This window comes from Lipophrys pholis (assembly GCF_963383615.2).
Source record: "Lipophrys pholis genome assembly, chromosome: 9".
In the NCBI taxonomy this organism is placed as follows: domain Eukaryota; kingdom Metazoa; phylum Chordata; class Actinopteri; order Blenniiformes; family Blenniidae; genus Lipophrys; species Lipophrys pholis.
This window is the reverse complement of record NC_137639.1, coordinates 26,180,787-26,201,571: the sequence shown is the minus strand read 5'-3', so window position 1 is coordinate 26,201,571 and position 20,785 is coordinate 26,180,787. Positions and strand designations below refer to the sequence as shown.

At 43.8% G+C, this 20,785-nt stretch overlaps 1 protein-coding gene across 12 annotated transcripts in view; it reads left to right on the top strand.

The window, feature by feature from the left end:
* Nucleotides 1-1,750: 1,750 nt before the first annotated feature.
* The window catches only part of LOC308114784 (uncharacterized protein), a 32,958-nt gene continuing 13,923 nt past the window's right edge, over nt 1,751-20,785 (top strand). For 8 of the 12 annotated variants that reach the window (XM_080471953.1, XM_080471961.1, XM_080471959.1 and 5 more), the window contains exons 1-16: nt 6,595-6,732; nt 11,775-13,099; nt 13,817-14,107; nt 14,194-14,298; nt 14,394-14,512; nt 14,858-15,076; nt 15,194-15,281; nt 15,640-15,792; nt 15,945-16,042; nt 16,316-16,488; nt 16,572-16,688; nt 17,290-17,544; nt 17,813-17,947; nt 18,061-18,933; nt 19,886-20,116; nt 20,506-20,736. In XM_080471953.1, the coding sequence (XP_080328079.1) occupies nt 6,732; nt 11,775-13,099; nt 13,817-14,107; nt 14,194-14,298; nt 14,394-14,512; nt 14,858-15,076; nt 15,194-15,281; nt 15,640-15,792; nt 15,945-16,042; nt 16,316-16,488; nt 16,572-16,688; nt 17,290-17,544; nt 17,813-17,947; nt 18,061-18,933; nt 19,886-20,116; nt 20,506-20,736 (4,414 nt within the window). In that variant the 5' untranslated portion in view covers nt 6,595-6,731. Of the gene's footprint in view, nt 1,871-5,156; nt 5,277-6,594; nt 6,737-11,616; nt 11,648-11,774; nt 13,100-13,816; nt 14,108-14,193; nt 14,299-14,393; nt 14,513-14,857; nt 15,077-15,193; nt 15,282-15,639; nt 15,793-15,944; nt 16,043-16,315; nt 16,489-16,571; nt 16,689-17,289; nt 17,545-17,812; nt 17,948-18,060; nt 18,934-19,885; nt 20,117-20,505; nt 20,737-20,785 lie in introns of those variants that run through there. The other 4 variants (XM_080471962.1, XM_080471958.1, XM_080471956.1 and 1 more) reach the window with 4 other exon arrangements.

Sequence of the window (20,785 nt, the reverse complement as noted above, 5' to 3'; positions counted from 1 at the left end):
TATGCAGCGTGCATGTATGGACTGGTGTGGTCCTGTACTGACAGTTGCTCTTATCTTCTGTGCAGACACCCAGAGTGCTGGAGGATAATCACACTGGGTGGATCCTGGCTGCTCTGCGTGATAATACAGAGACGTGTGAGCATGCAGTGCAAAAGCTCCAGAATATGAAAAAGAGAGAGAAATGAATGGGAGTTCATATTGTTACCAAAATGTATCAGTGCCCGTGATAAGACAGGGGGGCAAAGGCTGGAATGGCAAGAGCGTTGAAGTAGAAACATCTTTCTACTGTTTAATTCTGGCCACGTTTATGCCTTTACTTACATACTTTTTTTTTATTATTTCAGTTCCAGTATTTCTTTCATTCTTTTGTAATCCTTGAAGAAGTAATGCTTCAGGAAACTCTTCAACATATTGTAATCAAACAAATATAGACCTATATGTAAAAAAATAAAAGTTTGAAGTTTAACATTTGTTCTTCTTTAAATCAATTATTAGAGTAATGTGTAACTATATAATGTAGAAAAGTCACTAATGTCCTCCCTTGTTTATTTCATGAAGTCGGTATGTGGGAACAAGCGAGACAGATGCTGTATTTAAAGCTGAAACACCTTTAAAGAGGCAGGTTAAATATAGACTAGACTAGACTAGACTAGACTAGACTAGACTAGAATAGACTAGAATAGAATAGAAACGCTATTAATCCCAGAAGAAGTATGGCTATGATTTGTTTATGTACCTTTCACTGTTGATGTAATAATCTAAGGAGAATACTTAATAGTCAAACGTAAACTTGCTAGAAGACCATTAAAAATGAGTATAAATATTTGGGGGTCACATAAAACTCCTATATGTTTGTAGCTATGCTATAATGTTAAGTAATTATTTATATGTCTTCTTTATAAGCCCATTTGTACAAAGGTAGTAGTGAAAACTCACTTATAGACTTGCTTGTTCTAAATTAAAATGTTACAAATATGGAGGAGAAATGAATAATATGCCATAATGGAGATAATCACTGCTGTCATCCCATCTACGAGACCGTGTAATTGACATATAGAGTGGTATACAATACATGTTGGAGAATATATGAATCTGTAATCAGTATTCATTATATATGTATGTATTTATATAGCATTGCCTCTCATACATGCACTTACTTTGTGTGCCAAATAGATTGTATTGAAAAACTATGAGAAATAAATGCACCAAAAACGTGCAACTCGTGGAAAAATGGCAAAATAAATGTTAAAAGACAAGAAAAGAGCTCAAACACGTGAAATATAGACAATTTTGTTAAAATTTGATAGTAATGTGCTGTTTTTTTGTTCATATATTTGTTTTTGTTTAAATACTTGTTATACTTTTATATAATAGGGTTAAATGAATTCAATAAAAACATTTGATATTAATAAAGCTACGACAGTACATGTATTTCCTGAAAGGTAAATATCAATAGTTTATTTCCTCTACTTCCACACCTGCTCACACGCTGGCTCTACTAAACTTTAAACCCTGATGCCTGCAGGGATCAAAAAAAAAAAAAAAAAGACATATTTTGTATTCAGGTAACTACAACTTTTTACCAAATCACCAGTACAAGTACTGCTATTTCAGTAAAACACTCAGTGTCTGACTGAAGGGAATCAAACACGGCACAGTTGATGTGCAGCGGTTTGGCTCGTTCAGTCGGAGCGCGGCTCCCTCCTCTGATCTCCACCTCGTGCTGCGTCATTGCGACTGCGTCACCGCCGCGCGGTGGAAGAAGCGCGAGCGACACTTTCAGACCTGTTCCTGCAGGTAAGCACCCGGAATTATGGCAACAGAGCCGAGGGCGGAGTAAACCCGCAAGAGGAGACTCCTGTGCGCTCAGGTACGACTCGCCTCGCAACGCAATTATTTACTGTTTTCTTATTTACCGACGTTTTAACCGCGCCTCCGGCTTTTCACGCGCCGTCGCGGTTCGTTGAGAGTTCACTTGCAACGCAGACGGATTAAAAAGCAACGGGGTCAGGGATATCCGCCGTGTGAGCAGACACACAACAAGTCAACACCCCCACGACATAAAGCAATATTACCAACACAAAATGACGAGGTTTGTTTTGTAAAAGGTTTGTCTTGGAGGTTTCCCCCATGACTGTTTGGTTCCTAAGTGCTTTAAAGGTACTTAACCTAAACCAGGCAGTCTGAGATAAACAGTGGTCATGCAGGGGCTGAGCTAAAAATCTCATTATTATTATTCTGCTCGATGCTCTCAAGGTCAAACACATATAGAATACTTTCACATGATTTAGTTTTAGAATGCAAAACGTGGTTTAATTTTTAATTGTTGCCATCTTTTTAATGATCTATTATATGCAGAGCTTGAATGAGACAATTTGCTCAATTTTTTTCTTATTTATAACTAAGGCCAAGGAAAAGATAAACACTTTTCAAAACTGCTGAAAGTAGAAGTAACTTTATAACAGTATTGTCAGTAGAATGAATGCGTTTGATGCAACATGCCAGCATTATATAAATACATTCAAAGCACATATATCAGACAAACAGAAAATAGTCTAAAAGATTATATCATGTAAAGAAATGTAAATATAGAAAATGTTGTTTTTATGTTTGATGGATATAGGTAGTGGCTACAAAAAAAGAAGGTTTGAATATTGATTCAAATTGAGGAAGTACTCGGTACTTACGAGCTTTTGATTTTAAAGCAGCTCAGTAGATTAAATGGTTTAAATTGTAATGTGAGTAAATATACAAGTACAAGTACTTCTTGAATACAGTAATGTGAATATTTCCAATGTTTTCTGAACTGAAGCACTACTCTCTCTTCTCTCTCTCTCTCTCTATTGGACCTGACTGCACCATCCTGGGACATTCCTGTACTGATCCTCTCCATTTATATGTGGTGAGTATCAAACACGCTTCACCCCCCTGTTCCAGTAACTACTTGGGAAAAAAAAACATTGCATATGTGACCTGTTTTTCAATATCTTGCACATTATTGAGTTTTACCTGAGTTCAAATCTCCATATGATTCCTCCTAATAATAGATTTGTGCATGCCCTAAATATACCTCATTATAATACTTTCTCGTTATATATATTTCTAAGAAAAAGTGTCCATCACTACTCACATGCTCATTAACATCCAACCTCAAACTCATTATAAAGATCAAAAAATTTTCTAAATCCTGACTAAAGCTTGCAGCTATAATTACTGAAAGCTTTTTTTTTTTTTTTTTTAAATTGACCTGCTGGTGCCCCGAGCTGACATGTTTTGGGAGGGGTGGTTGTGACTGTGTCGCCCAGAGGCATCTGCACGCAAACACGTCTTTATCTCTGGAGAACACATGGTGTCGGCGTGCCGCTGAGGTGATGCCGACTAAAAGTGGCGGGGATTCCCTTTTTGCTGACCTCTGAAGTAGGAATTAAATCTTCAGTGCAGTGTGTTATGACAAAACGCAGCTATTTAAACCCTGAAATACACTATTTGGAGAGACGATTCTGTAGAAACAAGTACAATTAAGTTATTGCAATATTTGTCATTCTGTAGTTCATTATATTTTACCTGAGTGTAAATATATATATATATTTGTTTAACTCCAGTGCCATCACACTGGTTTGTAACTGAAGTCAACGAATATTCATGCCTGCAGCATACACTGTGTCCACCAGATGGCAGTGTAAACTAACAAAACCGGCTCATCTACAGTGGCATTAGGTGATGATCAAGCACAATGGAGCAGGCACTTAGTTGGCCTCGAATGTCTGCCACGATGTGTTCAGTGTACCGTGGGCCTCGGGGTTCCTGGTGCAGGATCTTCTGAACACTCTTTTAAATCTCTGATGACATCCAAGCACATGCATATTCATTGGCGCACCATGTTTAGCAGTCTGACTCATTGTTTTGGCATTGTCTGAGGATGCAAATGAAGATTTTTTTTTTTTTTTCTGAGCAGCTGTGCAGTCTTGTCTTTCCTGCCATATTGTCTCTGTTGGACACACTTCAGAACACAATGTAATGACGCTCTCCTCTCATCGCATTGTGTAAATTCAAGTCTTTTTGGAGCGGGACGGCTCAAACTTGACTCCTTAATCAGGAGGAGCAGCATGTCTGATGGCAGAAAAGGGCGGAAACATGGAGCATTCCTGCCTCATAAATTCTTCATAACATAATGGTGCCCTATGAATATTGATGCTCCGTTACCATCTATCCTGTTAGTGCTCTCCAGAGCTCAGATCTGAGCACAAATTTAAAAGAAGAAAAAAAACATCAGCCGTGCCTCCGTCACATGCACTCAAAATTTGATATTTCAAGACTTTTTAAAGCGGCACACGTTGTTTTACATAAGAAGGCGACTCTGTGTGTTTGTGTGTGTTTGTGTGTGTGTGTGTGTGTGTGTGTGTGTGTGTGTGTGTGTGTGTGTGTGTGTGTGTGTGTGTGTGTGTGTGTGTGTGTGTGTGTGTGTGTGTGTGTGTGTGTGTGTGTGTGTGTGTGTGTTCAGATGCAGTATTGAAAGTCAGAGAGAGATGAATCGGGTGGAAGTGGTATGGGCTATTATGTAACCGCAGAGTGACGGTGCCAGGGAGGGGATAAAGATGTTCCAAACAAACATAACCCTCATGCACTCAGCTGGAGTAATGCGCTGCTCCATCACATGTGCGTGTTTGCCTGCGCTTTTCAACAAATGAGGCAAAGGGTAACATTGGGGCGCATGTGCGTCAGTGTTTTGGGTGTGTCCGCCGTGCGAGGAGAGTGTGTGGTTCCAGGCTGTCACCGTCTCGGGGGACTGTGCGGGCGCCGCTCCTCCTCTCCTCTCCTCCCTCTCCAGGGTCCAGCCCAACACCTGCTCCTTGCAGGCGGCACACAGGGCCGGGCAGGGGGTTCCTAAGCAACTGGCGCTGACGCAAATGTGTCATATCGCCTTTTGTTTCCCTCGCCCTGTCTTGACGCCACGGTCCCTCCGTCCCGGTAGCCGAGGGTCCCGGAGTAACACAGTCAGACTCCACCTGAAAGTGTGCACTACTTGTTTACTTTCTGTTTGTGCCCCTGTTAATTCAATATGCCATAGTAAATGTTTAACGCCCCCCCGGTTGGCGAGGCGCAGCACGGCTGCTCTTTCGTCACTTTACTCCGGATCAAAGTCTAAAGAAAAATCTCTTTTTACGGCGCGAGAGAAAGAGAGGGAGAGAGATTTTCTTGTGTTTTCGTCGCTCGGCTCTATTTCCTCTCAGAGAATCAAAAAGCAGTTGGATTTGTGGAATTACCTTTTTAAACTGGTAAGACATTTTCCTTAGTGGTTAGCAGACAAATAGCTGAGAAAGCAGCGATGGCACATGCCTCCCTAAAACAAAGATGATGGTGCCTTACTCTGTGTCGTTAAGATAATAATCAACCCCTTCACTACCCCCTTCTGCCCAGGAGACGTATGTCTCTAATGGGGTCAGGCAGATGGGCGGGGACCATGTCGCGGTCCGGAAAGACAGCTTGAGTGTGTGTGTGTGTGTGTGTGTGTGTGTGTGTGTGTGTGTGTGTGTGTGTGTGTGTGTGTGTGTGTGTGTGTGTGTGTGTGTGTGTGTGTGTGTGTGTGTGTGTGTGTGTGTGTGTGTGTGTGTGTGTGTGTGTGTGTGTGTATGATTGGACGTATATATGCATGTTTGTTTGTTTTTGAATTTCAGATTGAGGCAGCGTTGGGTGGCGTTGTGTTTCTGAGCAGGTACTTCTTTTCTGGTAATCTGGAAGCGATATCCTCTTGGCGAGATAGTTGGTTTAAGGTTGAAGCCCTTATGACACCCTCACACTGTGCAGATAAACGCACTGCAATAATGTATTAAGAGCCCGGCATGGGGGGTGGGGGCTGGGGGCTGGGGGGTGGGGGATCCCTGCTGCTGCTGGTGCTTCTGCTGCTGCTTCATTGCCACTCTGGTATTTCTGGACTTTGTTTAAATCCTTCGCAGTAAATGCATCCTCCAAAAAAACAAGACTATATATTTCTCCACTCATGAAGTGTAAATAAAGAGCTTCAAGCATGACAAAATGTAATCGTATTAATTATGGCCTCTAGGAAAAACCTCCAACGCCGCCCACCACTCCCCAAAGCCATCCGCTAATATCTCCATGATTAAAAAAAATCACTCCAAACTCACATTTTCAACACTGATTTATAATTCCTCCTCTTTCTCTTTTTCTTCCATCATTTATTTTTCTTACTTTTGTTAAAAAAAAAAAGGCTTATTTAGGTCTCATTTATTGTAATAGTAATTATGATGAGTTTGGGTTAGTATTATACTGTATAAACTAAACGATGAAGAATAAATCTCTTCAATCCTGCGGAATAAATCAATCATATTCTTCCTTTGGAAGTTTCACATTAGAATTTGAATTAGATTGCGTTCTACTTTTTGGGACCAGCAGTTATTTATATCATTTGAACTCGCCTGATCTTTTCAGATAGTGCGGATTTTTTTTATTTTTTTATTTTTTTAAATCATCATTCATTATTGTTAGTATCAGTTGATCAGTTTTGATCGGATGTGAGCGTGCCCTCCTCCTGGAGCCGCTCGAGCCGGAGCCTCGCTCACTGGCTCCGCCCCTTTACGCGCAGCGGACACCTCCGGCACAACAAAGCATGTGTCGCCCCGACACATTGTTTCTCCTCTGAACCAGCGGAATATTGGAATTTTGTCGGATATTTGTTTTGTGTCGTTCGCTTCCCCCCTTGATGCAAATCCTAGAGTAGGTAAGCTCGAAATGTTGGGTTTGTGTGCGTCGGGCGGTGCTGATGAGTTAGGGTTTGTTTGTTTTGTTGTACATTGGGCGCCATTTTCATACACAGATTGTTTAAATACCCCGGCACGCTGCTGCTCTGGCTCTCTGCTTCAATTCTGTTGAAGTGGTGGAAAAAAAGTTGGAATATTATAGTGTGTTTTTAAAAAAAAACAACAACATTATTTTATGACCAAGCATTATTTTAACGATGATTTGTTGGCCGTAGTTAATTCGAGAGGCGGCGTATCACACCGTTATAAATCCTCCATAAATCAGATGCGCTCCGCGTTGGAGGCGTGTTGTTTATTTCTCTACATGTGTTTCTGTGAAAAGTGAATGGATGTGCAAGTTGTGATGCTGCTTCAAGAAGATGCTTTTTGTTTTTTCTTTTTTTCAACCAAACTCACACTTTGAACAGCTTGCATCCTCCATAACACATTAAATACATATTATAATGTTATATAACAGCTGCTGACATTTATAATCGTAAAAACAAAAGTAGTGTATTCATGCAAATATTTTTCTGTGCAGCAATGGTTTCATTTTTGACCTCATCACTGGTGGATTTTGTACATTTCTTCTCATGCCCTCCTCTGTGAACTGTGCCAAGGCTGTTTTCCAAGAGTCTGCCTCACATGTACAGATGTTGTTTTATTTCATCCTCTTCCAGGATCGCGCCGCTTTGAATTTCACTTTCTGCCTGACTTGACTTGATTTAACCCCCATGAGGAGTGTGCACGAGTTAAAAATATCCCATCTTTGCTGGAGGGCGGAATATGCGAGTGTGTGTCTCTCGCCGTGCACGCCTGTGCAACCCATAACGCACTCATCCAATAAGCCCCCCGCGCCATTGATGATACTGCTGAATATATATAGTCAGATAATCTTTTATGAAGCGTTGCAGAGATGACGGAGGGAGGATGAGGGAGAGAAAGAGGGAGAGAGAGGCGGTATTAATGCAACGGGAACTGATGAGGGTTTTGCATGAGCAACACAAGTAAATAGAGAGGTTAAAAAATGACAGAGATAAGACGGGCTGGGTGGGTGGGTTTGAGTGCTGCTGCTGAATCAGCAGCATCGTGAACGCAGAGCTGCCGAAGTGATGTTGAAGGATGTTTTAGGCTCTGCTGTGTGAGAGTGAGGTCACCCTGGTCCCAGAAGAGCTTGCTGGTGTTAATCCTCTTTTGGGAGTTATGATGCATTCGTGCAGTTAGACTACTACTCTGTTGTGTGAGCGCTACTAAATAGGGAACGGACGACACATCCTACAGCGGCCGTTTGCTCTTTTCCTTTGTGGACGAGGCCGAGCAGGGGTTAGGGTTAGCCTCAAACTTGAAGCAAAACTCTGAAATCGATCCACACAAATATTCTTATTCAAATGGAGGAATAAAACAAATTGTACCATCTTTTATTTCTTTTAATCCCGCAGCAAAATGTGCAATATGGTGCAGGTGTAAAGCTCCTTCTGATGGCTTCGTCTGAGGCGATGCTGGATACGAGTTCCAAATTGCTTTCAAGGCAACCACAGTTAATCAATCAGGCTACTTCATTCTTTTCCCATGTCAGTTCATGTTACAGCGTGGGGGCTCACGGGCCATCTGTGTGTATTGATTAGTGTAGAACTTGGTTTGGGATCGGTTTACATGGAGAACTAGACAAAAATTAACTCCAGCACCCTTTTGTCCGAGAGCTGCCACCCGCAAGTTTTGAAAAAAAGTGGATCCCACCTGCCCGTTGGCTTTCATTTTACAGTGTTGCCGATCATTACATGTAGGTTAACTGAACGGACAGATCATTGAGGCACATGTTGGCGTGCGTGTTGGCATGTGTGTGTCTGTGTTTACGCCGAGAGGTTAATAGGAGCCACCATGTGGCCGGAGGACTGATATCTTGGCCTTCAGTTTATTTCTGTTGATTTTCAGCCAGGTAGGCGGGGCTCGGCATAAAACCATGAATCAGCACAGCAGATCGCCACTGTGCTTCTGCCAGCTCTTCTTCCTCTCCCCCTCACACACACGCACACACACACACACAGATCCTAGAGACTTAAACTGAGAGAGGGAGAATCGGAGTGGAGGGAGACAGTGAGATAGATTCTGTAGGCAGGTAGATGGAGATAATCTCACTTGGTCCCTCGGGGGGATGATTAACTCTAAACTCCTTCTAATTCCTTAAGCTGTGCCCAGGAAACATGCTTTCTTTATGTCCTACTATACCTGCATTGTAACCGTCTTCATACGTCTCGTGCTCTTCGCAGCCCGGCGTTGACGGCGACAAAAACAGCGCTTTGCGTGCAAAATAAATACAGTCCCGAAGAACGAGGCCGGAAATGTAAATGATGCATGTGCAACATGCGTGTGCACATGTGCGTGTTGTGTGAAGTAAAGAAACGGCGAACAGAAATAGATATGAGCTTGTCCAGCTAATGAGTCCCTGCATCTTGCGAACGTGCAGCTATTTATATAACGCACCTCCTCAACCTCTGTAAGATCTTCCTCAATCGATGGACGTCTTCTCACTGCGCTACACAAATATATTCACAGGTACACACATCAGCACTGAAACATCAATGTTGAATAGTCATTTTCGATCCAAACCGATTCATATCTAAGCGTTTTGATCTAAAACACCTAGTTTCATGTCACTCCTAACATTTTTTTGGTTGTTTGTTTGAATTAAAACACATTAACCATACATAATTTAAACTTCCCACAGTTAAAGGCTGATCTGTGGTCAGTTTTAAGTGAAATTTACTGAATCTTATCTAGTGGCTTCAGACGTCAAATTGGCTTCCTGCAGGCACATTGGATTCAATTAAGAGGAGCTCGCTATGAAATCCTTATTTAACCTCAGTCCCGGTGTGTGCACCTGACCCAGCAGGTCTTTTCCGAGCTCGGGGTGGCCTACTTCATCTATAATTTCTCACATTACGCACACTAATTATGCACAATTGAGGACAGATTTTTTTCCTCTTTTCACTGCACAGTAATATTTCATCTAATTATCATTGTACTCTTTACACTAAGGGATGCTGCACCGATCAGCTGTGGCTGTCTTGATTGCGGCGCTGATGAAGGTTCACGCCGCTCAGCTGGCTGACAGCAGAGATGTTAGGAAGGCAACACAAAATGGAGGAGGCAGCAGACACAAGCTCAGCTGGTCCATTAGGAGCATGTCTGTTTCCTGACAATCAGAATTGAGATGACAGAGCATTAAAAGACCCAGAGGAGCCCAAGAGCACTGATGCATACCAGTGTGTACGTGTGCGTGTGTATGTGTGTGCGTGCGTGCGCGCGTGTGTGTGTGTGTGTGGTGACCTAGGGAATAGGCCTATGGGGGGTCTTGTTGGGGGAAGGGTAGCAAGGATTAGTTATATTGTGCAGCACAGTTATTGGTCACTGGACACAAACAATGGGAGGGCTAAAGAGGATTTGGTCCTCCGTGTGTGTGTGTGTGTGTGTGTGTGTGTGTGTGTGTGTGTGTGTGTGTGTGTGTGTGTGTGTGTGTGTGTGTGTGTGTGTGTGTGTGTGTGTGTGTGTGTGTGTGTGTGCGCCCCCTCCTCCTCCCCTGCTGTCCTGTAGTGCCAGTGAGAAGCGCATGGTATAGCAGCGGGCCAGGCTGCACCCCTTTGGGGCGGCCCTGTACATCTGGAAGATTGGCCTGTCTAGCATCAGACAGGCAGACAGAAACCCCCCACCCCCTCGCTCCATACAGACTGGGGTGGGACTTGAACTACATATGGAAGAGACAAACACAGCCACATTAGTCACCAATTAGACAAGGCCTTGACGGGGGACGCTTCTCTGTCTTTGTGAATATTTCGGAGTCGGCCATGATCCGAGCCGTTGTAACTAATAGAGCTCACCTGGGAGAGGTGCAGAGTGATTGCATAATAGTGTATTTTAGTACATTGTGCAATTTAATCAGCTGGTTAGAAGTTTCTAAATATACCAGATCTGTCCTCTTGCTGCCACATCAGTGAAACAAAGCTGTTCTTATTAAACTGCGCACTGTCACAGCGAAACACATCGTGATATTTTTAGGCACCTTTGTTCTTAGTTTTCCCACCATATTACCGGCAGATTACAAAAGACAAATGGTAAAATGTGATTAACACATTGTATTGACTGTATACTTTTGAGGACTATATGGTAATGCGCCCTAATCCCAGTGCCTTAGGTGACCTGAGTGGGATGAGTGTGGGTGTGTGTGTGTGTGAGAGAGCCGGGCATCCTGGGTGAGGATGATCCAGGCGGTGCTAATAAGCAGATCCAGAGCAGAATGCCTCCTTTGTGTGAGCAAGATTTAATGAGGCTGCAATGGGCAGCGTTTCGAGTTCATCCTCAGAACTCCTTGTGGACACAGACACACTGTTCAACAAGGGAGGCTATTGTGCGGCGACATGACATTTGTGTATGTGCGAGTGAGAATGTGTGTTTGAGTTAAAACGCAGCCTGTGGGTGGCGGTTTGGCTTCATGTTTTAGAAAATGAGTCTGGGTTGTGTTTGCTGAGGAATAATCTGAATATTGAAGTGAGGACAATTAGGGCCAAACACAGTTAAATGTAGTTGTAACATAGAATTCAATATCTTGGGTCTAACTAGTAGAGCTATAACTAAGGAATCTTTTTTTTTTTTTTTTCTTTCTTCTTCCATCAATTCAGCTGCCAAATATTTTAATAATTCATAGTCATTGTTCAGCTATTAGATTCATTTATTTGTTCATTCACTTTCTCACGAGACAAAAAATGTCAAAACTTGGTGTAGATAATGTTTCTGTAGAAATGCACGACTTCTCACTTTTCAAGGCATCGTGGGTAAGCCCGTCCGTGACCTTTGTTTGCGTTCACAGCAAAGTGAAGTGCGAGGTTTCCCGCTCCCGGGTGAGCGGCCCGTTCCTCCAAATCTTGTTTGCTGTGTGCCAAGTGTAGCCGCGAAGTGCACCGTCACACGCTGCACAGCGCTGTGACCTTTCCACCCTCCCTGACTCCCTTCTGCTCTCCTTCCCAGTGGCTACCATGACAACAGAGGCGAGCGCTGTGAGTGAGGCGGACACCGAGGGCAAGCAGAAGACCAGCGGTGCCGAGCCCGAACCCGAACCGGAGAGCAAACAGAAGACCGAGGCGGCGGCGGCGGAGCCGGAGGGCGAGAAGTCGGGCAAGAAGCCCGAGGAGGAGGAGGCGGCGGCGGAGCCTGGGCCCGCCGACGTTGCTGCCTCCCCCGAGGAAGAGCAGCTGAAGCCTCGTACCAGGACCTCCGCTGGCAAAGGCCTCTCTCGCCTCTTCACGTCCTTCCTCAAACGGCGCTCGCAGTGCTCCGAGGGAGAGGGCTTCGAGGCAGAGAAAGCAAGGGAGGAGAAGGAAGAGAAAGCTGACAAGGCAGAAGAGGAGAAGACAGACGAGGTGAAACCTGAAGAAAAGGAGGCGAAGCCAGAGGAGAAACCTGAGGTCAAAGAAGTGAAGAAGAAGGAGGAAAAAGTCCAAGAAAAGGAGGAAAAGGAGAAGGTGGAGGAGAAAGTTGAGAAAAAAGGCAGTAAAAAGAAAAAGAAAGAGGCCAAGAAGAAAGCGGAAGAAAAGAACGAGGCAAAAGTGAGCGAAAGTAAAAAGGAAGAGGAAAAGTCGAAAAAGAAGGAGGAGGAGGAGGAGGCCCAGCAGAGTTTAGAAAAGGAGGAGGAAAAGTCAGAAAAGAAGGAAGAAGAAAAGAAGGAGGCCCCCGCTGCTGAAGTTAAAGGAAAAGAGGCAGAGGCTGGAAAGAAAGAGGAGGAAAAAGGAGACAAGAAGAAAGAGTCAAAGAAAAAAGACAAGGAGGACAAGGTGAAAAAGAAGGAAGAGGAAAAGGCAAAAAGGAAAGCAGAGGAAGAGGAAAGGGCAAAGAAAAGAGAAGAGGAGAAAGCGAAAAAGAAAGCAGAAGAAGATGAGCGTGTAAAGAAGCGAGAGGAGGAGAAGGCAAAGAAGAAAGAAGAGGAGAAAGCCAAGGAGGCTGAAAAGACGAAAAAGAAAGACGAGGAAAAGACTAAGAAGGAGGATGACAAAGTGAAGGAGGAAAAGGCAAAAAAGAAGGAAGAAGAGAAACCAAAAGAGGAGTCAAAAAAGGAGGAGAAGGGGAAAGAGGAGCCCAAGAAGAAAGAAGAGAAGGAAAAGGAGGCGGAAAAGAAAGAGGAGAAGCAGGAGAAGGGAAAGAAAAAGGAGAAAGGGAAGAACAAAGGAAAGAAGGAGGAGAAAGGGGGCGAGGAGAAGGTGAAAGCGCCGATCGCTGCTCCTGAGCCCGAGCTCAAAACTGAGCCGGAGGTCGAAGCGACTCCTGATCAACACTCTGTGAGCAGCGCAGAGACGCAGGTGAGTGGAACGTCAGAGACGAGGACGAGAAATTATATAACGTCTGACTGACCTCCGTCCATCTTATTGGACCGATCTGACAAATTTTCAAAACTCCAAGCTGAAGTGTTAAACAACAGAAACGGTTCACAATCTCCGGTGCTTTTATAGTTAAACGTAACTACAAATCAAGCTTCTAAAATAAGCCCTTCACGCAGGATCACGTGGCTCAGTGTGTCGTCGTAGACAAAGCTGTGTTTTCTTTTTCCTGCTGATAAATTTTTCATCATGTGGCGACCTCCCTCAGCCGGAGCACCTCTGCTGCGCTGAAGCAGCACTAACTCGTGCCGGTCTGAGCCAAAGCTACTCTCGACATCTGCATGTCCACACTTCCTCAGAGTGATGATTAAAGAGCTTTTTACATTGTAGAATATACCGGGGAACAACATTTTTTACGTAATCTTGTTCCATTTGTATTTGAGACTGTCTGTTTCTTGCTCTTTGTACTTTCAGCTGAAGTCATAACAATGAAAAATACAACATCTCAAAATATAGAATATTTAGAAAGAGAAGATTTTCCTTTTTTAATTCAATCAAAATGTAAAAAAAAAAATAAAGGAGGAAATTCCAGTATGTATGCTATGAATAAATAACTGATTTGATGAATTACCTTTTGAATGATATGAAATTGTATTTTTCTCATATACACTCTGTAAACTGTCTTGTTTCCTCTGTCAGCCCCCTCAGGAGGAGGCGAAAGCAGAAACTGCAGTAAAGGAGGACCCTGAAGATGCAGAGGAGGTGAAAAAGGAAGATACAGACGAGAAACAAGAGGAAAAACCAGCAGAGCCGGAGGAGGAAGAAGCTAAACCAGAGGAAAAGACGACAGAGCAGGCAAAGAAAGAGAAGCCTGCCAAAGAGAAGAAGACCGAGCAGAAATCTGAAGAGGCCAAAGGCTCCAAACGTCAGAAAACCATGCAATGCAAAGTCACCTTACTGGACGACACTCAGTTTGAGTGTGAGCTTGACGTAAGAGCCCAAATTACACGGGTTCTTTGTGCAACAGTGTGGCTCCAGATCAATTCTCATGAACCCTCGCTCTGTTTTCTTTTCAGAAACATGCTAAAGGACAAGAACTGTTCTCCAAGGTCTGTGACCACATCAACCTGATGGAGAAAGACTACTTCGGCCTCGCAAACTGGGAAACTCCGACCAGCAAGGTGGGCTGGCGGCACAAACTGATCATCTCTATGAGGCCGAGAAGAAATTTATTATTAACCTTTGGTATGTTTACCCCTCCCGATATTTTCCTCAGACGTGGTTGGACCCCGCCAAAGAGATCCGGAAACAGGTTGCTGGTGCTGTCTACGAGTTTACATTCAGCGCAAAGTTTTACCCTCCGGATCCTGCTCAGCTCACTGAAGACCTCACCAGGTGAGTGTCTGTGGCGTCTGAGGACGAGCTCAGCATGGGACAGACGACATACAGCGACAGTATGAGAGCTAAAAAGAAAAGAAGAGTGTGGCTCACACTGAGCATAGTATTGCTCCTCGTCCTCACGACTGTAATCTTAACTATACCCAAGTACTGCATTGACTGCAGTTTCCTTCATCTGGTTCTCTTGAGACAGCGTATTGATGATACTCCACCCAATTTTTCAGATTAAAAACACCACATCACCGGATGACCCAAATAGTTTTTGCCTCTGGAGTGATATTTTAACATGAAAAGCTGATTTTAACTTCTTTTTTTTTTTCCCTTTCTTCTCCTCCTCTCCAGGTACTTTCTTTGCCTCCAGTTGAGGAAGGACATCATGCGCGGCATCCTCCCCTGTTCCTTCGTCACGCTGTCCCTGCTGGGCTCCTACACCGCCCAGTCTGAGCTGGGCGAGTACGACCCAGAGCTCCACGGAGCCGACTACGTCAAAGATCTGAACCTGGCCCCCGGACAGAGTAAAGAGCTGGAGGAAAAAGTGATGGAGTTGCACCGCACATACAGGTGATTACCACGGATTGAAATGAACTGTAATGACATCTTTTACGCTTTTCTTTTTTTTTTTTTTTTAACCCTCAAACCCCTAAAAATAAAAGGCCCCTCTTATCTGTATGTGTCCAGGTCAATGAGTCCCGCCCAAGCAGACATGTTGTTTCTGGAGAACGCCAAGAAACTTGCCATGTATGGAGTTGACTTGCACCAAGCTAAGGTAAACTTTGTTTGAATGAAAACTTTGCACGTTTTTGATTGTAGAAATTCTCCCCCCAAAAAATGAAGCAAAGTCAGTTTATGTACTTCCTTTAATTTTTAAAGCTGTTGACATATTTGCTGTAGTGTATCTTGCTTGTGTTACATCAGTGGCATCCAGGATTAATTACAAAAATTGATGTCAGCCCCCTTTCAGAAACCCAGAGAGATTAATAATGTTTCAAACTCCATGACCTCAAACAACATGGTCTCATGTGTGAGAAACTCTGCCTCCCAGTGACAGTTTGTTGTAAGTGCAGGGTGGCGTGCAGTCAGTGTTTCATGCTGTAACTGTCTCATCCTGTGTTTTTGCATCGAAGGATCTGGACGGGGTCGACATCACACTGGGCGTCTGCTCCGGTGGTTTGATGGTTTACAAGGACAAGCTGAGGATCAACCGGTTCCCCTGGCCCAAAGTGCTCAAGATCTCTTATAAACGGAGCAGCTTCTTTATTAAAATCAGGCCGTCGGAGGTAAATTATATGCATGTAATTAAAGATGTTCTTTGACTTTTCTTATTTGGCTGGGAGCTATATTCATTCATGCATCAATTTCAGATATTTATAAAAGATGCACACAAATAATATGATCTGATTGTTTTATTTTTAACCTTGTTTCCTTCCAGCAAGAACAGTATGAAAGCACCATCGGCTTCAAGCTGCCCAACTACAAAGCCTCCAAGAAGCTGTGGAAAGTTTGCGTTGAACATCACACCTTCTTCAGGTAAAGACGGCTTGATTCTGAATGACATTTCTCTGCCTGGCAACAGAGGTCATACTTGGGTTCCTGCTCTCCCCGGGATAATTGGCTCTGTGGTCACTCTAGCTTAAGCCTTTTATCGGCTCCTTGGCTGTTTAACCACAGAGGGAAAGCTACACACTCATGGTCCTGACCTTAGAATTAATCCCTGAAGATTTTGTCTGTTACATAACATCAACACTCTGATTTTGTTTTAAATCTTTTGTAACGTTGTCAAACTGTATATCTCTCGCTCAGGGTTTCAACCGTGGAGCCTCCCTCGTCGCGCCGCTTCATGATGCTGGGCTCGAAGTTCAGGTACAGCGGTCGCACTCAGGCCCAGACCCGCCAGGCCAGCTCCATGATAGACCGACCGGCTCCTCGCTTCACGCGCTCCGCAAGCAAGCGGCTGTCCCGAAACCTAGACGGAGGTACGTCCGAGTGTGTGGAGCTGTGAGGGAAAAGTGCATTTCGCATTATATGAACTGCTCTCTGATGTGTCTCGCTCCTGCAGCTGGAGAGGACACTCTCCAGTTTCTGCAGAGACTGTCAGCATCAACCAGGTCTGAGGTTGATGACTGGTCGCTGATGATGGCTTCTGACAAACCGCAGCCTTCCCCTGATCTCTCAGGTACCACTCGGTGTGTGACGCTGCACACTAATCGCTTATGGCACCATTTAACACTCGTTTTTGTGAGTCATCTGCTTTCTCATGCTTCAAACCTCCGAAATGTTGCTTTTGACCCAGTTCAGTCTTCAGGAGCCACTCCTACCATGTGCATTCCTTGATATGATCCCAGCGTATCTTTGGAGACTCACAGACTCGTCTACACAAAACCATTCTCAGCTTGAGCCCGCTGTTCATCAGTTTTTGGCAATTTCCTAAGCGTGCGCTTGATGCGAGTTGGACAACAAGGTTCATTTGCTTGCAGTTTGTTGGTTTCACCTCCTAACTGACAGACTCACTCATCACCAGTAGCTGTCACTAAACAATTAAACTGGGACCTTTTACAGTTTTATGTTCGTCTCTTGCTCTCGTCCTGCAGTATGAAAGGCGTCCGTCCTTCCGTCCTCCTTCTTGTACTAACATTGTCTTACTGGACTCACAACAGTCTGCTTGGCATCCAGCTTGGTTAAAAACATGCTTGAAGCACTGTGAGGCTTTCACAGTGGTCGTCATCGCTGCAGCTGAATGATTGCATAACCGCCATCACCTCGTCATGTCTTCGCAGCCAGAGGGGAGTCTCAGCCTACTTTCTCTCGGTCCTGGGAGGAAGGGCAATCCACTCAAACAGTCACAGTCACCTGGCAGGCCACACAGTCTGAGAGCGCCGTCTCTCAAACCGTTAGCCAGACTGTTGGCGAACCGGAAGAGGAACTGCCGACTGACGAGCGGCCGCTGAGGAAGAAAGACGAGTGGTCTGCGCTCTTGCATCGCCAGCCTCCTTTCCCTTATCTGCCACCTTTTGATTTTGTGAAACAACCAGGTATCTACACGGCTCCTCCTTTTTTTTCATTCACTCCATTCAACTCATACGGTACTGAACAGTGTGCAACATGGGATTCTGAGTGGAGCTCTACACTCATATTTGGTTTTGATGTGATATCAAAAATCATTTATTATCAACATATACACCTATTTATGCTGCATTTACCAATGACAAACAAAGCAATGGGTTTGCTAGCCATTTGCGGTTTGATATCTGTTCGTGTTTGTTCGGTATAAAAATGTATTGTGTCTCTTGATGTTGTCAGCTAAAATCAGCTTGTCAAAAAAGAGCTCTATGGACCGGCTATTGCAACTATCACTGATGCAGCAAGACGATTGGTTTCTCTACTTTGATCGAATCCACGGCATGTCTTCGCTTGAGGCTGGTGGAAAACCTCTGTGTGAGTTTCTTCGTGCATTTGTTTGGAGTTTTATGCTCTTGTACTGTTTCTAGGGAAAAAGTCTCCTCGTTCGTGTTCTGGCTCACTGTATCACTTCCCTTGTTGTTCCCTAGTCTCTCCTGCTGGCCAGCTCTACTTACAAAAGGAGGAATCTGTTCTGCCTGCCACAGAACAGGAGCTGAGCACCCAGGAGATCATAGAGAGGTTGCAGGAAACGATCACCGTTGTAGACAAAATGGCAGAGGGGGAGGCTTTAGAAATGAAGCTGAGGGAAGTGAGGAACCTCGAGGAAAGGCTGCAAGTGGTCGATGAAAAAGCAGTGAGACTCCTGAAAGTGATAGAGGAAGAGCTTGGGGAAGACGAGGTGGAAAAGTTGAAGGAGGAAATGAGAGCCATGCAGCAGGAACAACAAGCTAAGATGGTCACAGACAAGGTGGTGAGGAATTCTGTGAGAATAAGAACAGAAGGAATGGAAACAGAAGATACTGATGACGATGAATTGGACGAGCAAATAAAGCAGGTGTTTTTCAAAGGTTTGTTGCCTGAAGATGAAGAAATCACAGTGAAACAGGAGAGCAGAATAGAAGTGACAGATGAGACTCTGCTAGATGATAATTTGAGAGAGAAATTACGCCAGATAGAAAGAGAATGGCAAGAAGAGGTGGAGGAGAAGTTTGGCTCTCCAGACGTTGTCGGCACTGCTTCCGTAGTAACGTACCAGAAGGTGGAGAGAAAGACTAAGAAGAGAGTGACTATTGTAGAAGGACAGACAGGTGAAAGTATGCAAGGTGTGCAGATTCAGGATGGTGTCATTTCCGAGGGGAAGATGGAGGAAGAGGGCGTGCAGCAAAAGTCAGAATTACTCGAGGAGAGGACACAGAGAGACGTCACGAAGCTGCATCAGGCTGAGACTCAGGTGGATGATTTGGACGTGTGGTTCCTACTTTTTGACCGGCCTCCATACAAACCTCTTTACATACCACCAGGTACAGTATTTTGGTGTGCAATTAGACTAATCTTTCTAATATACTTACATCGCTATAGAGGCAAAAAAGTGAAGGCCACTTTTTTTTTGACATGACAATAACATATTAACCAACTACATTTTGTTTTGTACCTGGAATTATATCTTTACAAGCTTGAAAAACAAGTAATATCTTCTCCACGTTCCTCCAGACAATTGTGATCTATTATTCCAAAGGCCCCAAAAAAATACTTAAAATTACACATTTTTCCATATTTTAGCTACAGTAATCACTCAGGATGCTTTGCAGATTAATTAGATCACATGTTTTGAAGGTGGATGTATCGTTTGGAATAGGTATCCTTAAACCGTACCAATCACTAATTTTTAGCAAGCAGTGGCTTATAAACATCCACTTTCCTCACAGTTTTCTTCTGTCTGGTAGTTTATCCCTTCTCTGAGATCGATCCGAGTGCCTTCTGGTGCCAAAACAGATCTGCTCATTGCAATAGAATGATTTGACAAACTCTTCCTGATGCAAACTTTATTGATTCAATATTGATTTATTGACAAGGCCATGTGGAAAGAGAGAGTGCATACAGGGATAGAAACAACAACAGTGACAACATTACATCAAACACATGGGAGTGTAATACATGCGTACCTGCAGGTGGATATGGCGTCATTCAGCTTCAGAATGCTGACTTCCACTTTTTATTAAATCCTTGTATTTCCTTCAAAATGTTTTAAAATTGCTGCGTATTATTCAGACATTTTTCAATAAATTTGATAGAAACTGTAATATTGCTTTTATTGTGATAGTCTAATAAAAAGTGCCAGTGTCCCAGAGGGAGTGGGGTTGAATACCTTTGATATTTTATTGCTCATATCGTCGACTGCTTCTCTTGCAACAAGCTTTTTTTTGGTTTTCCATGTTCAAATGCAATTTCCCTGTCCTCATTTCTCACGAGCAGTCACCCCTGTGGAACGTGCTCAGGTGGACGAAGGCCAGTATCTCACTTCAAAGACCGAGGTCACAGAACGTGTGGTGAGAACAGAGGTTAAGGTAGAGGAGAGGCAAATCAGAGAAGAGGAGGCATGGCGTGTACCAGAGTTCACGCAGGCACAACGCGTCACAGAGAGGGATGATGACTGGTTTGTGCTCCTGGATGTGATTCCAAGAAAATCTTCTTATGTACCATCAGGTACTGCTCAGATACCTTATTCTGTTTAACAAAAGATATTATCACTCACTCTGGCTTTATTTGATGCTCGCTTGCTTATGAAGTGCCGACCTTTTCCCGAATTTGCTCATCAGTTATATCGGTCTAAAGATACAATTGAGGAAGGATTTCTTTTTGTGTTTTGACCTGCAGAACATGAAGTTATGATGAGAGGAATAGTTAAAAAGAGTGAGATAATAGAAAAGGCATCAAGCTATCTACAAGAAATCCTAGAGGCTTCTTATGTACCACCATATAGTGCTTTTCAGCTCATTTTGTAGTCCTCTTGTGCTTTTTTTGTGATTGCTTGCTTACAAAGAAGATGCACATTGCTGCTTCTGATGCCCCCTCCAAAAAATCTATCTTAAAAGTTACGGTGGAGCATCGAGTCCAGATGGATGAAGAGCCTTCCTCCTCTGGAGTTGAAGAAGCAGAACATGAAGAAGTCAAAGAAGAATTATTGGTACTTGAAGAGAGAGAAGTCAGAGAGCATGCAGTGATGTACCCGCAAGAAATCCCCCGACAGCCAGTGAAGGACAGAGAGGACGACTGGTTTGTGTTACTGGAGCGTCTTCCCAGAGAAACATCACATGTACCACCAGGTACTGCGACTCTTGTTCAAATCCATTCCTGGGCTTCTTGTGCTTTCAT